Here is a 15,529-nt window from a genome sequence, read left to right as displayed (position 1 = left end):
AGCAGGATAGAAAACTGCAAATTACATCTCTCCACTCTGAGAAATTACTCAAACACGGAATAATTAAACACTGAAGCACAAACTGGCTCATTCAAAACCCATTGACGCTAATGGGAATCTGTCCACTGATTTTAATTGCTTCAGTTTGGGTGCAAAATGACTGAAAACACCACTGGCAATTGGAAAGCCTCGCCTGTAGCTTCAAATACATAATCAGTAGGGTAGTATTACAAAACAGAACACTATGGAGCTATCGGGAGCTGCAGTCTATAAAACACCATCCCGAGCTATTATGCAGTAATATTACACATTGTTACAGTGAGTAAAGATCAAGTACACTCTTATCCAAACAGAATAATAAAAATTATCTTAGCTGGTTCTTCACACCAACAGACAACCCTGTGATCTAGGTGGCAAAATTGTTCAAATGTAAGAAACTTGGTCAGAATCTCACAAATAATCTGAAACATTTAACAGAAATCCAAGAGGAAAAAAACAGATTTTTCTAATTTTGTTGCACAAATTAAAGCTTTAATAAAATATTAGAAATTATATGCAATATTGGCCAGAGATTTCCAAATCTTTCTAAATGCTCAAAAGATCCTGGAAACTGGTGTCAATAATAATCTTTAATCAAACCGTGTAAGAGAGAAAACAAATTACTGATTTTATAAAACAGTATTGTGAAGATATATAGACTAAACATACGAATATTTTCAGTACGTTAAAAATATGTGTAAGCCTAGTAGTATTTTCTGAAGAGAAAGTACTGCTGACAGAAAATAGGAACATCCTGCAACATTTTCATTTGAAGAGCAACATATGTCTCCAGCCCAGTATGATACAGCAAGACAGTGTTATTTTAAATATTTGGTATGCTTGTCAGAAGAAATCAGAAGAATCTTCAAAGCATTTTATGAACAATGCTTCACTAATTTTCTGTCAGGAAAGTGTCTGGGAATATAGTGATATGTTTGGACATGTTTTAGATGCTGTAAAATTATGTCAACAAATTCAGCAAAGGGAAGCTCTCACTTTTTAATGCAAGTTGTATTAAAGAGGGACACTTCAGAGATCTATGCTCTGGTTAGAGAGCTACTTTTCAGCCAACTATAGTTAGTATTTACTTAATCTGATATTTTTGTAAATAATTTTAGAACATTTTGCATTCAGTTCCTATGCAGTTACTATACATTTTACAACAATCCTGACTGTTGAGCTAGTACGAAATAGAGCAAAATTAGAGCTATGGTAAACACAAAGCACATTACTTCCTGTTTATGCCAAAATGCTAAATGTTTCCTTTAAAAATTCTTTATACATACATTTTACAGCACAGAACAGATGAAAGAATATGATCTGCTTTTTGATAACATTTTTAAGTTGCGCTTAACATGGTAATAGTACTGAGCAGAAGTTACTTAAAACAATCTTGCAGTACATTTCACATCTATTTAAAAGCCAAATTACAGTATTATTTATATGCCTTCCTTTTCATGTCTTTTCTTACATTAGAACTACTGGACAAACTACCAACATAATCAGGTTATCTTATTCACGACATATCCAATAAATTGTAGGATAAGAGAGAAAGCCTTTAAGTATATATCTGGAAGACCTGCATCTCCTTTTTTGCAACTAGATTGTAAAATATATTCTGGTTTACATTACTGCATTTGTTTTCCTAACTGCAGATGGTTCTACTGTAGACACAGTTTTCTTGTCACAATTTTCCTTCTCTTACTGGCTGAGAAAATAAAACAGCCTGGTATTTAACGTTTTCCTGTTTCCCTGTAAAGCCTAAACGACATACTGATACTGGTTTACTTCTACCTGCCACACTACTGTGTCTGCATTCGCCCATGGCCTCACCACTCTCCTCCTCCAACCTCCCACGCTCAGCCCTGATCTTCCCAGGCCCAGTCCAGTACGCAAAGAGATGCTGCTTTAGATGAGTAGTTACTGTCTTTTTATAAAAGAGGTCAAGTTCACCCTAACCAGGAAGCAGGACGTATATCCTCTAAATTAACACTCTGTAATATGTGTTAACTCCTGTCCATCCATTACACTGTGCACCTTTTTTTGCTTGCAGAGAAAACTGCTCTAGAGGACAAAAGAAGCCCAGAAATGCATAGATCACCCATTTTTGTCCCAGTTGATGCAAAAATGACCTTGTCAACTTTCTTCCTCTTACTTTATTTCATAACACAGCTGTCCCTTTTATCTAGCAGTTTTAAGGATAGCATTTGCATAAGCAGAACCTTTTATTTCCAGTTCGTCTCAGTAGTATATAGTAAAGCCTTCTGCCATAGCAAAGAGCAGAAAACAAACATGCCTACAAATAATGTTTCCCTTGGTTACGAGAATCAAAGAACTTCCTTATTTTCAGAATCATACAGTGGGAAAAAGTCATACTCAGCCACCTAAACAAACTTAGTGCTACTGAAACCAGAGGCTACTACGCTTAGGCATGAATCTTCCAAACACTTGCCAAACTTGACAAAATTTGCCTGTTAAACGCCATGTATCACAGAAGAAAAAAAATTATTAGTAACAATGACACACAATCCCAATCTTGCTCCCACTGACTTCAGTAACAAGTCTGTTATCATCTTCAGTGGGATTAGAATTAGACCAGAAATATAAAAATATTCTGTTTGATCAAAATTATTCTGTTGTGGAATTCCACCAATTCTTCAATCCTAGCACGCACACATCCATTTATTCTGACAAGCACCTTCTGCATGCAAAGACTATGCAATTCCCTTCTAAAAGAGACTGATGTTTAAGAGGTAGTTCGGTAACATGTATGTACTACAGCATGTATATAGCCTTTCAGATGATAAAGACCTCAAAGGCTGCAAATCTGCTGTCCTGAACAGGTCTCATTTAAAATGCAGATAAACACTTTGGTAGCAGATTGAAGCTTTTTTTTCTGTTTTTCAAAATAGTAAATGTAACTTAGAACAGAGGAAATAGAAAGTTTATACAAAAAAAAGTGTTTTCAAAAGAATATTGCCTTTAACACAAAAAAATAGCTTTCCTTTAAAAAAGGAAAGTGCTGTGGATAAAAGCCCACAAGAAGTAGTGAAAATGTCACTATATCCCATTATAGGCAAAATGCCTGAGTAAGAGATTTTGATAAATGCATGCTTGCTAAAAAGGGCGCCCTTTTTAAATGAGCTAAATAATATGCAATTCAGTATTAGCAACGTTTCATAAATACAGTCCATTGCCACCACTATAAGTCTCACTTATAATGGGGACATGCAACCCCCGTTTATAACAACCCCCAAATCCATGGATATTTTTTCATTGGTTAGGATCCCTGTTACAGAAAATGGTTATATAATGCTGGTCTGAATACAAAAATATATTCCTTGCTTGATGCAGTGCACTTCCTATATTTAGCATGGGAAGTGTATAGATTTATTTTTCATTTCTTTACTGTTTCCTTTTCAAAATATCATTTAAATGTTGGTCAAATTATAGCAACAAATTATAGCAACTTTCTTTTCTGGTAAATAGTACCAAGAAATGCTACCAAATTGACATTTCTTCAATATTCTGATGACACAGGTTTCTAAATAGTATTGTAAACCACCAAATATATTTAACTTCTGTACAGATCAAATGGGGAGATTGTTGTACTGAGGTTACACTGAGTAAGTTTTCAATACACCAGATTACTTCTTGATGAGGAAAACACTGTCACATCATCACTGACCAGGGTTATCTCATATGTTGTTTTCCAATTTTGTTTACATCTCGTATTTTAAAATGTCACATTATAGATTTTAGATATTGAGTTACAGTCAGCTAATGCACCAGTCTCCATTTTCCATTATATGTTCACTTTTTGCTAAAAACCTTCAGTATAATTTCTTTAAACCATGGAAAAAATAACTCTTAACAGAAATGACAGCACTGCATTGCTAACAATAAAAATATTTTGCACTTTTGGAAATTTCAGGTGAAAGAGACTTATGTAAATATTCAATCACTTACTTTGGTAGAGTTTTCAAGTGATTTTCTCTTAACTCCAAAATTCGCAATTTGACAAGTCTAGAAATATGATAGAAAATAATTAGTCCATTCAGTGAATTAGTTCAGGAATTCAGAAGAATTATTTGAAACTACTTATTTCAACAAAAAAAAGAGTCCGCTTAATGCACAATAGTAAGATGGCCAGTTATTGTAGGGTTGAATATGATACAAAATGTACTCAGAACCAAATAGGTTCATGTAAGGACAGATAGCTTCAGATAAGGACATATCTGTCCTTACCTGAACTCTTCTGAAAAACTTTGACGTATATCAGTTTTTCACAGTAATTCCAAATTATTTTTATTAATTATTCAAACAAGGCAAACATAGTAAAAGTTAATTTCTCTCAAACCTTTCCAGACTTATTAAGGATAAAAAGCAACCGCTATTTAGTTCACAACTTTCTTTTGCATTTTTTGAGCACTGAATTCTACAACTCCACACAGGCAGACCAATACCACAGAACACATCTCCATTGAATTTACCATATTTTAAACAGAAGTAGGACACGTGCTTAAGTGTTGGTATAAATTAGAACCTACACACAACAGTACTTCATAATTCCATATCATTGTGCAAACTCTAACTGGCAGTATTATTATTTAAGCCACAGCAATACATTTCATGAAGTAGAATAATGGGAAGGAAGGAGGACACATCAGATAAGAGATGAAGAAACTAATGTATTAGAGTTCCAGAATTTGAGGCAGTATTGTCTACTTACCCATATTGTCTAGGAAGATAAATTGTTAAACATGAAAGGATTTTGATTCATGTCACCCTTTTACTGGTTCTTTAATCCCAAATTATAATCAATGTGGGGAGGAAAAGGAAGAGGATATAAAACCGAAAGGATGAACAAGGTCTTTTCCTCTTCATCTCAAATTGTACAACTCCACTCACAGAAAATCTGGAGTATCAAACCAACTATTTTTTGGAGGTACATTCAATGCATGAGCTGACCATGCCCAGGATTGCTCAAGGCCTATGTGAAACTGAGCAGTTCTGCTTAACTAATTTGTAATTGTATCGTTTCTAAACAGATGTCAGCCCAGAGTCATACTATTAAAGCTTCTAGGCTGATATCATAGTTTCTAAATGTGAAGGAAGTTTATTGAGGAACTTTGTGGTGAGTTTCAATTATTTCATTAATACTGCTTCTCATATTACTCTGTGTCTACAGTCCAGGTCCTTTAGTGCCATAAGCATAAACATGTGAGAACAGTTGAAAAAAAATACAACAAAGCTTTAAATAGTTCTCTGTCCAGCATACCACCAGTTTTCTGTTTCATGGAACCTCAGGCTTCCCAATATTATGCTCTTCTAGAAAACTATGATTTTATCTTTTTCTCCTACCAAATAAAGCAGAAAACATTTCAAGTCCTACAGTTGCGCTTAACCAGGACTAAAAAGAACGACTTTAAATGAGAAATGCATAGAGACTTTTGCATGGTGCTCAGGTAGACTCTGTTCCTGACTTTATTCACATGGCTAAATGAGACTATAAGAGACTAACTGAATATTACTGTACAAATTTGGAGAAGTGCAGTAAGAGAGATACAGTTAAAGAGCTACATGTGGCTAGTAAAAAAAACCAAAAGAGCAATGTCTGTATGCTAATGTGGGAAGCTTTGGAAACATGACAAGGATTTGTAAATGCAAAACACCAAATAGATAATATAGGAGCAGAATAATAATAAAGGAATAACAACCACAACTGGAACTAGCGTCATTTCATTTAGATAAAATATGCATTTGTAAAGGAAAAAAAAACTTAGTGCTTTCTGCTAAAATATTTAGAATACTAGACATGTCCTTAAGCGACAAAGATTATTAGACAAAGTACCAGCAAGGCTTTAGAAGAGCATAATGAATATAGACACTACACATCTGATAAATTGCAGGCTATTTAATGTATTTATTTTTCCTTGACATTTGAACATAATGTCTGATTCCAAACTGCAGAAGCAGGCTGTCTTAGGATTTACTCTGGTATTTAGAACACTCATCAAATGCAAACAATGACAATTTTTCTTCCTCTTTCTTCAACTAGGCATTTCTAAAAGGTATTTCAGCGTAAAGCCCAGACTCAGCTCTGCATCAGTGACAGGCCCATCAAGTGAATGCTGATAAAGCAGAACTTTCTATTTCTCAATGCCTGAGCATACCAATGTCATTTCCAACACAAATTATGTCACCTCAGTATTAATTTTAGAGTGCTGAGTTGATGTTCCCAGTTGAGCAATAAAACACACATACGGGTAGCTGGATGGACCAGGAAAAAACTAATACTAGGTGCCTTCTGTAACACCACCATATATTTTCTCTGTTAATCCTTTGTCTTCTGAGCTGATTGCCCAACTAGACTACCCGAGGGCAGAAAGGCTGACCATTCCCTCACCAGTGCAACAGAGGTGGAATAAACCTGGCATTTCTGCCAGACCTGTGCAGTGTAAGGATCCATTGGCTTCTGCTGCCCTCTTAAATGGCCATGGCAAATTGTGTTAAGTTTGATTTCCTCTCCCATCTCTTCTTTGTCCTTATCTAACACTTTTTGCCTCGGTTTCTGCTGCATTTATTTTTACTCTCATTCTACATCCTTTCTGTCTCTTGAATCTTCTCTCTTGTTTTTGCTTTCACATTTTTCCTTTGGTTACTCCACCACGCTCAGTCATTTCTTTCTTCCTTTCTGACTCACAACACGTTTTCTTTCTGTTCATTTTTCAATAGGCATAGACCACATTGTTATTTTCTGCCCTTTCCACAATTTAATAACACATTTGATCAAGGACAGGCCTCCTTCAATTTCTATTTCTTCTCACCTTTTCCCTAAACCACCAAACTGCATCACTTAATCATAAAATTCTTGCTGACATAACATTCTCTCTAAACAATCATTCATCAAAATAGGGCTGAAAAGCCAAAATCTCTTTGTGCTTTTTGTTTTGCTTTGTTTGGTTTTTAAAAAGAATACAGCTTTACAATGGTCCCTTAAAGCCTAAACTGGGTTCATATGAGAGAGCAATGTGCTTTGGTGACTAATTCTTACCTTCCAAAGTTAGCTGGAAGAAACTCCAAAAAGGCATCATTTAGATAGAGCTGGGTCAAATTTAGAAGTTGTGTGAAGCCATCTGGCAGCCTAAAAAAAAGAGTTAAAAGCTTAATGCTCACACCGAAGTTGCTATGGAAATAATAACAATGTATATTTAGAAACAGAAAGATGACTTTTTCTCTCACCTTCTTTTTCTACCCAAATTCTCAAGAACTTACTTGTTACAGATGACATTTCTGCCCATTCTCATCTTTTCCATGTTGCTATAACCACATGAAATTCAAATGCCTGGCACATTTAAGTTACATCAGCCTTTTCTCCCTTCCTAGCTGAGGGTTTTAAGCCAAAGGTGTTTTCTTTTTTTTTTAAAACTGAAATATTAAAATTTCATCCTTTCACCTCCTTCACTCCATTTTATAAATCATTACAACACAGATTTTTTGTGACTATTGCAAGTTTTTGGAAGGAATAAGGGTTGCCAGAGTCCCAAGAGATTATGGTATGTGAGGACGCAGCACAGCTTACTTCCCAAATACATAAAGCACCAGCCTCCTGTGTTTAAAAGGTTGCATCATATGGACTACTTTGCCAACACTTTCTTTACTATGTGAAAAGACACCACATTTGTTACATAGTACACAGATCTTTTCATAGATACATCAACCCTGGATTTCAAACAATTAAAAAGAAATTTAGATTAATTCTGCAAATGAACTTGATACAGCGTCTTTAAATTTTAGTTCACTTTGCGTAAATTTTCTGCACTTGCAGTAAACAAACACAAGCTACTGATACTCACTTAGAGACTGGATTGACACTGGCTTCAATAATTGTTAAACACTTACAACATTTAATATTTTCTGGAAAATCTTGAATTCCTAAAAAAATATTGAAAGAATTATTATACACCCGTAAAAAAACTGTTCAACTTGTTTTGTTCATATATGAGTTCATTTGGCATTTTCAGATCAGACTTAAGCTATAACAGGAAGAATACATGTATTTTAGCATTACAGTCTAAAAGATGATACTTAAGCACTAAATAAATACACCAGAACAGATAATATGCCTTGTACTAAAACTATTATGCTAATGCTTGATTTATATAATCTTCTAGACTTAAATAGTGACATCATTTGTAGTGATATTTGTGCCTTTCATTTCTTTCCGAACTGCTTATCTTTTTCTTCTTTGCCTCCTTCTCTTCTCGGGAGAACATACGTATAATCCTGAGAGTCTCTAGGCCTATACTGATAATAAATTTTTCAAAATTTTCAAGAATGCCTAAACCTTGTTTTCAAAACAAAGACACTTAAGTTCAGATATGTAAAGGTTTTTAGGCACATAAATATAAATGCGTAATTTGGAAATGCACATCAGCAAATTAGTCACTGGCTATATAAATCCTGGTAGTTGTTCACCTGCAGCCTTATATGCTTAAATAGGTTACACAAGAGCCTAGTAAGTACTAAGTCACTTTGGAAAGTGGAACGCTTCATAAGTGCACTGAAAAATGGTCTCCCACTCCTATTTCTAATGTTTATTAGTCACAAGTCATCACGGGATACTATGCTAAAGCAACCTCTTTTTTTTTGTTTGTTTTTTACAGAAAAGTAAATGAGGTAGATATCTACCCAGACTTCTCAAAAGTGCCAGACAGGAAAATAGTACATAATCCAGAAAAAGAGCAAGTTTTCTAGAACACAAGTTTGTTAATCATTAGGAATTAAAACTTCATTATTGTAATATTCATTACAGTTCTTTAAAATACTTATACTTTTGATCTCTTACCATTTTTACTGATATCAAGTTCTTTGAGATTAACTAAGCTAGCAATAGTGGTTGGCAGACTTGAAAGGTCATTGTCTGGTATACTCAGTTTGCGTAAAGCTTGACAGTTGAACAGTTGCTGTAACATAAAAAGATACTTTACAGTGTTTCAGGAAAAAGATCAGTTTGGGATCATTATTTATACACAAAAGCAACAAATACCACAAAACTACATTTGCTACATAAGAATTCAATAATCAAAAAGTATTTTGAAAAGCCATTATTTAAGAAGACATTCTTACAGGCTGCTCAGTATCATAAACACAGCTTATACACAGAATAATCAGAACAGTTGACTGATAGCAGGAACGTTCAAAAACAGCTTTCTGTCAAAAACTGCATACTCATTGCAATTAACATTTTGTAGGTACATGATATTTCATATGTGTCATATCAATTGAAATTTTTTGTGGCTTGTGGTAAAATAAAATATTTGATCTTATAATTTAATTTCATGATAGATTTTAAAATATTTTGACTGCATGCAGAAGAAATTTGCTATCTTCAAGAAACAAAATGCTTTGACATTATCAAAATATGTTCCTTAAGTCTCCCCCAAAATTCAGGACTTGATTCTAATTCTAAATTCCAATTCAAATTTTATAAAATGTCAGAATTTCCACTGCAAAAACAATCCTCCTTTCAACCTGAAGTAACCAATAAATCATGTTGAAAGCACCTATTTAACATGGCTGCTTTCCTCAAGAAATATCACTATCTCACATAACACCTCACACACGTAAAAATCAATAAAACAACCATACTAAGAGAAAGCAGTCATGAAAAGCGATTTCACATTTAGGTACATGGCATTGCAAGGTTAGAGATGCTGTATATGAAGAACAAGCAGGTGCATTGTTTAGATAGAGTAGCTTATAGCTTCTTCAAGCCCAGCATGCTAGCAGGTATAAGAGGAGAATGCAATATAATTGCTTGGCTTATTTATTGCCATGCTGCACATTCCCCAGTGACAGTACTGTGGAAAATTGGCTGTTAAGAGTAACAGAGAAGGGTCACGCATGGCTACCCGCCTTGGTGGTACAAACCCTGCTTTGCACACCCAGCACAGCATCACTGCAGCTGGCCTCCAACTCCCGGTAGCAACCACTCCTGCGCTACCCATCACACTGGACTGCAGGAAAGACCTGCTTCACAGTACCCACTTTGTGGCTGCAGGCTCTAAAAACATCATTCTTTTCAAGAGTTAAAAGTTACCAAACCCCGTAGGACTTTCTGCGAATATGAATTCACCAAACGGCACCAGAAAATTCAGTGGGTTCCAGAGAACAACAACTTCTCTTTGCAGGCATCTCAAAAGCATTCTTTAGATATTAGTGCTATGTTTACAACAGATTTAGTCTTTCTTTCAGACTTCTATATCAGAATAAAGTCTATATACTCATCTACAGGCTATTTGAGAATGCACAATAATTTGATTGCCTAGATGAAAAAGCCAGCCAAGTATCCGGAGAGGAGAAAATTAACACACAAATGGTGTGCAAATGTCAACCTGGTACTTCACTTGAAGTAAATTTTAGATCATTTTGAAACTGCATTTTTCTGCCGTAACTCATAATCCTTTAGAAAAATCCTGCTTTTTCTTCAAGATAATCTGTTCTCAGAAAACTGAAAGGGAATCACATGAATAAAAAATGTTCAGAATGAGAAGCACCACACCACAATCACTATCAGTTGGCACCAAATATGAAAGTGCCTTTTTACTGAAAGACACCTTTCAAAATGCCTTTGTATTGACAGTTTTTTCAGATTTCCTCTTACATGAAACGTACTTGTTAATTCTCAAGATTGTACAACAGCCCCCTCCCCACCACTCACCAGCTAACAGCAGAGAAGTACAATGCTACAGCCCAGGAGCCCCGCAGGAGTGACAAAGAGAACTATTTCTTCTAACTATTTAATATAACTATGCTGGGTCCTGTGGTTCCCAATCTGATTTCTAGGAACAGCCAGAACATTTACTGTACACCCTGGAAGCCAAACCCAGTTACACAGTTCTGCTTGCAGACAATGTTAATAAAGGGAAATATCTCTCCAGAGAATGAGGAATTCTTTTGCAATGCATCTGAGAGCACCTACTTTTTCTCTTTTTTAAGGAAGCACATCAGTTTGGATAAGACTGGAAAGTAATGAAACTAATAGGCTCTAGGGTTTGCTCTTGAGATTTCTAGCCACATTACTGTGTGAGAACTGCTGTAGACATTAGTAACGTTCAGCATAGGGAACCTGCAGAATTTTGGTACGTATACAAACTATACCATGCTATTACACCTGGAAAATGAAATTCCCAGTGCATGTTCCCAGCCATTCCCCTGGAGAATTCTTATTTTAAAAGCCAAGGAAGGCTTGGAACTTAAACTTTTGACAATATCTGAACAGATACAAGCCTTTTGAACTGGTGAATGAAGAAGCATAATAAAAAATACTCCCTCTGGAGTAATTTTATGATGTACTGTTGTAGCAGAAATAATACAAGAGTGTGAATACGGGTATGTAGGCCCAAAATTGCCCACTTTTTTTTACCCACTGGATTTTCAAAAGGTGTCTTTCTCAATTTCTAGTGCTTTATGGCCTTGCCATCACAATCTTGATGTAGTCATCATACTGTATGTCCACATACTACTTTTATTCCGTTCAGACTGGAAACGAAGTGGTGCTAATAGTGCTGTGATTTGAGTTACAACAATGAGCTGTTATTCTGCATATCTCAAGTTCTTGACTACAGAGCAACAGAGGTTGTTGGTTCCAGGGCCATTAGAGAACAATATGACATTTCTGCTCTTTACTTTCTGTAGGCATAACTGTGAAATAGGTTGGCTAACATACTGGGGGAACTTGATGTCAGGATTACAAAGGAATAACACTTTCTAGCTTTGCAGAACAGAAACATGATTTCTTATTGGCAGGTTTAGAAGAAGTATTCAATGCCTTTAACAGAAACTATAACTTACATAGCAAATGCAATGCAAAAGAAAAATATAGTTAATTTATAATACCTACCCATCTTTTGAGCTATACATTAGTGATTACCTCAACACCATTTATACATTGGTTGTACTGTTGTTCTCAGTGAGACAATTACGCATTAAGATGTAGCCTCTAACTTCAGTAGCATATTTAGCATTACTGGTACCTATTTTCAACACGTGAGATTGTGAAACACAGTGGTGGCTATTTCTAGAATTTGTTGTTAGAGACAGATGAATTTTTTGTAAGTCATTGACAAGTAAACTAATTTTTTCTATTACAAAGTAGTCCGGATTGTACTTTATATTTATAAGGGAAAGCTGCTGGGGAGAATTTTCATCTTATTCATGTTTTTCTGGATACTGATTGCCAGTGACTCCACCTTCATTAAAATTGTTATTTTTTTTAGTAGTCATTGATTCATTTGACTCATACAGTTAGGGACATACTTGCAGCAGCAGCTCATCATAATGAAGTCAAAGGTAAATAAAATAAAAGACTTGGCTAGATTTAGGAGAAAATAGAGAATAAGAATTATACAACAATCCTATAAATCCTTAAAAGAAAATATTAGAAATTAGGAACTAGAAATCCATTTCTAATGAAGACAGCAGAAAAAAAGCATAATTATGATGCATAAAATGTAAGGTCAAAATTTTTTAAAAAAACAGACAGAATGAGTTTAATACATCAGTTTAATGCAAAATAATTTATTGGTTTCTAGTGTACCATGTATCCAGGTAGATAAGGACTTAACAGAGTTTTTACCTATGCTTTTTTCATTACATTTTTAAACTTGATAAAGTGTTCTGATGAGAGAAAATTTCAAAATAATATTGTGACTTCAGAGACACATAACATTTGGTAAATAACAGAAAACTGACAAAACAATTTTTCTCTGGAAGTAGTTATTTGAATTCACATTTACAGAGAGAGGAAAGTTCTGCCTATGGTAGATCATAACGTGTAATACAAAAGTTAATGTTAAGTAATATGGTGCTATTTTATGAAAAAATGTCATTTTCTCTCCTAGAATATTAATTCAATACTGAAAAAAGTTCAGACACATGCAGCAAAAAATATTTGAAGCAGAAAATTTGATAAAGAAATTATTTGGATTGTTTCATTTATGGTAATGATTAATAAAGGCTTAAGACAAAAAAATACAAATGGTATAAAGAAAGCAAATTAACACTCCCATTAATCTTCTCTTACACAAGGCCAAGACTATGTTAAATGATGCATTTACCCAAACTTAAGACCAATTAAAAGGATTTCTTCAATACACAGTATTTGCTTCAAAATATTATTTATAACAAAGAAAAATGAGAAAAAAGAGGTGTAAAAATAGAGTACTATATATTTAAATGTCTCCAAGGTATGTATTTATCTCTGTTTTGTTTCACAAATAACAAAGACAAAATAGGTGATACCACAACACCATGCAAAGGTTTCATTAACATGCACGTTTCAATTGTGACTGACACTAACAATGATCACCTTCATCCCAATTTCATAATTTTGGACTCCTTACCTTTGGCCCTCAGTTTTTCCATATAGAATTATGGCATATTGCTCTTGTTCTATGCCCTGATATATTTGTCTTCCATTATACACTGCAATTTAGTTTGAATACCATGGTGATGCGTACTTTCAAGAGACCCAAAATAAATATTCCAAAAATCCCTAGCTAAATTAGACACTTTATATATTCTTCAGTATGATTCTTCAGTGGCGTAATTAAAATATACAAGGTTAACCATGTATTATTATTAAAAGAGAAACAGTCCTGAAGGTATTCATTAGCAGTAAAATGGCCTCCACCACAATCCATTTCATATTTATGGGGACAGAAAAAAATATCCGGTTCTCTGCTGCCCTTTCTAGTAGCAGGAGATATAAGGCAGTTCTCCATATCATTTTTCTGTGACACTTAAAAGACTGTAGCTACCCTGTCTTACTATCTGTAAAGAATTTCTTGACGGAGTGAGCAACCTTAAGCAATGAACCACCATATCCGAATAAAGGAACTCCATGTAATAGAAAGAGTACGTTTTCTACATTTGTAAATAGGATTTATATAAAGTCTCTATGCGGTGTAAGTAAGAAATACATTGAGAGATGATGAAGAATGGATTACAGTGGAACAATGTTTAATTAAAGACTTGTAAGCATCTTTCTTTATTGTTGAAAAAATTCAATTAAGGAATGGATTACATTACTTCATGCTTCATTATGTAGCTAGCACCTACTATTAATTGGTTTTTCCACTACCTTGCCCTTTTTTGTTTCCAGAACACTTAAGTTACAGTAATTTTCAATTCCCTATAGTAAACATTAATCAACAGAAGAACAGATTTAAAGATTCTATAAAAGAAGTTCTACACAGGAAGGATAACTTAAGTAATCTTATTGCAGGACCTCATTTGCAGTTATAAAAATATTAGTCAGATAGTACTGGCATTTCTCCCACGAGGATAAATGGCTTATCCTGACAAAGAGCCTGCTTTTAAAAGCAGCGCTACAGAGGATCCAAATGTGAGATCATCTACCCCATATATCAGCGTACTCCTGGTCAAGGTATCAAATGCCATATTAATTACTTGTTGTGCAAGAAGTACTTCTTTTGAACAATCATTAATTTCCCAACTTACGACTTCATTGGCTGCCCCCTGTTCCTGTGTTATGAAGCAAGGAGAAGTAGGTGGCCCTACTCCTCCCGACGCAGTACCATCTGCAAGAACAGTGTCTCAGCTGTTTGGGCTCTTCAGAGAGGCAGAAAAAAAATTTGTAAAAATGTAATTGAATCTCTAGAGTTAATAGCCATGACTCTTTCCACAGCAAGCAGGTCTCCTGGTCAAGAGCAAGCCCTATTTCAGAGTTGAAGTACATGTTGAATACACATTTAAGAACGCAACTTTGACATCTGTATTACAGGCAGAACACTGATTACCTTAGGTAGCTCTTCAATTTGATTGGCATCTAGGTAAAGCTCCTCTAATGTCCGTTCAAAGTTAAAAACCTCCTTTGGCACCTGCTGTAGGCCACAGTGAGAGTAATCCAACACTGAGACAATTTCTTCTTCACCACGAAAACACCGGCAGGGCACCAAGCGGCCGATAATTTTCCTTTTGGTTGTCATCTCCAAACAGCATACTGAAGGAAAAGGGGAAAAAACAGTTTTCTGAAACTATCAACATTTTGGGGACTATTTCTTTAGCATTATTACAGAGATTGCAGTCCATTAAATAAAGTTTTTCCTGAGGGATATCTGTAGTCTGCATTCTGCATTTTTTATTCTACCTTTCTACAAAACATGAAAAAGTGAGATTTGCCAGCGTAATCACAAAAAGCAATCTCAATACATCATCTGTTCCCCCACACTGGGACATAAGAAAACATGCCAAGACCATCCACAACGTTGCTTTCTTTAATGATGAAAATTAGCTGTGTAAATCCTACATGGATGAACATGTTCATCAGACAAAGTACAAAATGACAACGTTTGTACTCCATGTTTTAGTCCCTTGCTCAGTTTGGACAGTGAGCCACTGAAGTGAACCAGAGTCATTTGGTTCTGATTCGCCCTGTCAAATGCCCCATTGTATTATACCT

The 15,529-nt window shown here is 35.0% G+C and overlaps 1 protein-coding gene across 1 annotated transcript in view; it reads right to left on the bottom strand.

Annotated features, from left to right (window-relative positions):
- Nucleotides 1-15,056, bottom strand: part of LRRC7 (leucine rich repeat containing 7) — a 109,090-nt gene extending 94,034 nt beyond the window's left edge. Inside the window, exons 1-5 of the mRNA XM_009320659.1 lie at nt 14,868-15,056; nt 8,891-9,008; nt 7,899-7,977; nt 7,097-7,186; nt 4,009-4,065 (exon numbers count right to left, since the gene is read on the bottom strand). Coding sequence (XP_009318934.1) covers nt 4,009-4,065; nt 7,097-7,186; nt 7,899-7,977; nt 8,891-9,008; nt 14,868-15,056 — 533 coding nt within the window. The remainder of the gene's footprint in view (nt 1-4,008; nt 4,066-7,096; nt 7,187-7,898; nt 7,978-8,890; nt 9,009-14,867) is intronic.
- Nucleotides 15,057-15,529: the final 473 nt, after the last annotated feature.

Source organism: Pygoscelis adeliae, unplaced genomic scaffold (assembly GCF_000699105.1).
Source record: "Pygoscelis adeliae isolate BGI_AS28 unplaced genomic scaffold, ASM69910v1 Scaffold402, whole genome shotgun sequence".
Lineage (NCBI taxonomy): Eukaryota > Metazoa > Chordata > Aves > Sphenisciformes > Spheniscidae > Pygoscelis > Pygoscelis adeliae.
Note: the sequence above shows the minus strand (reverse complement) of the source record. Positions and strands in the feature narration are given on the sequence as shown.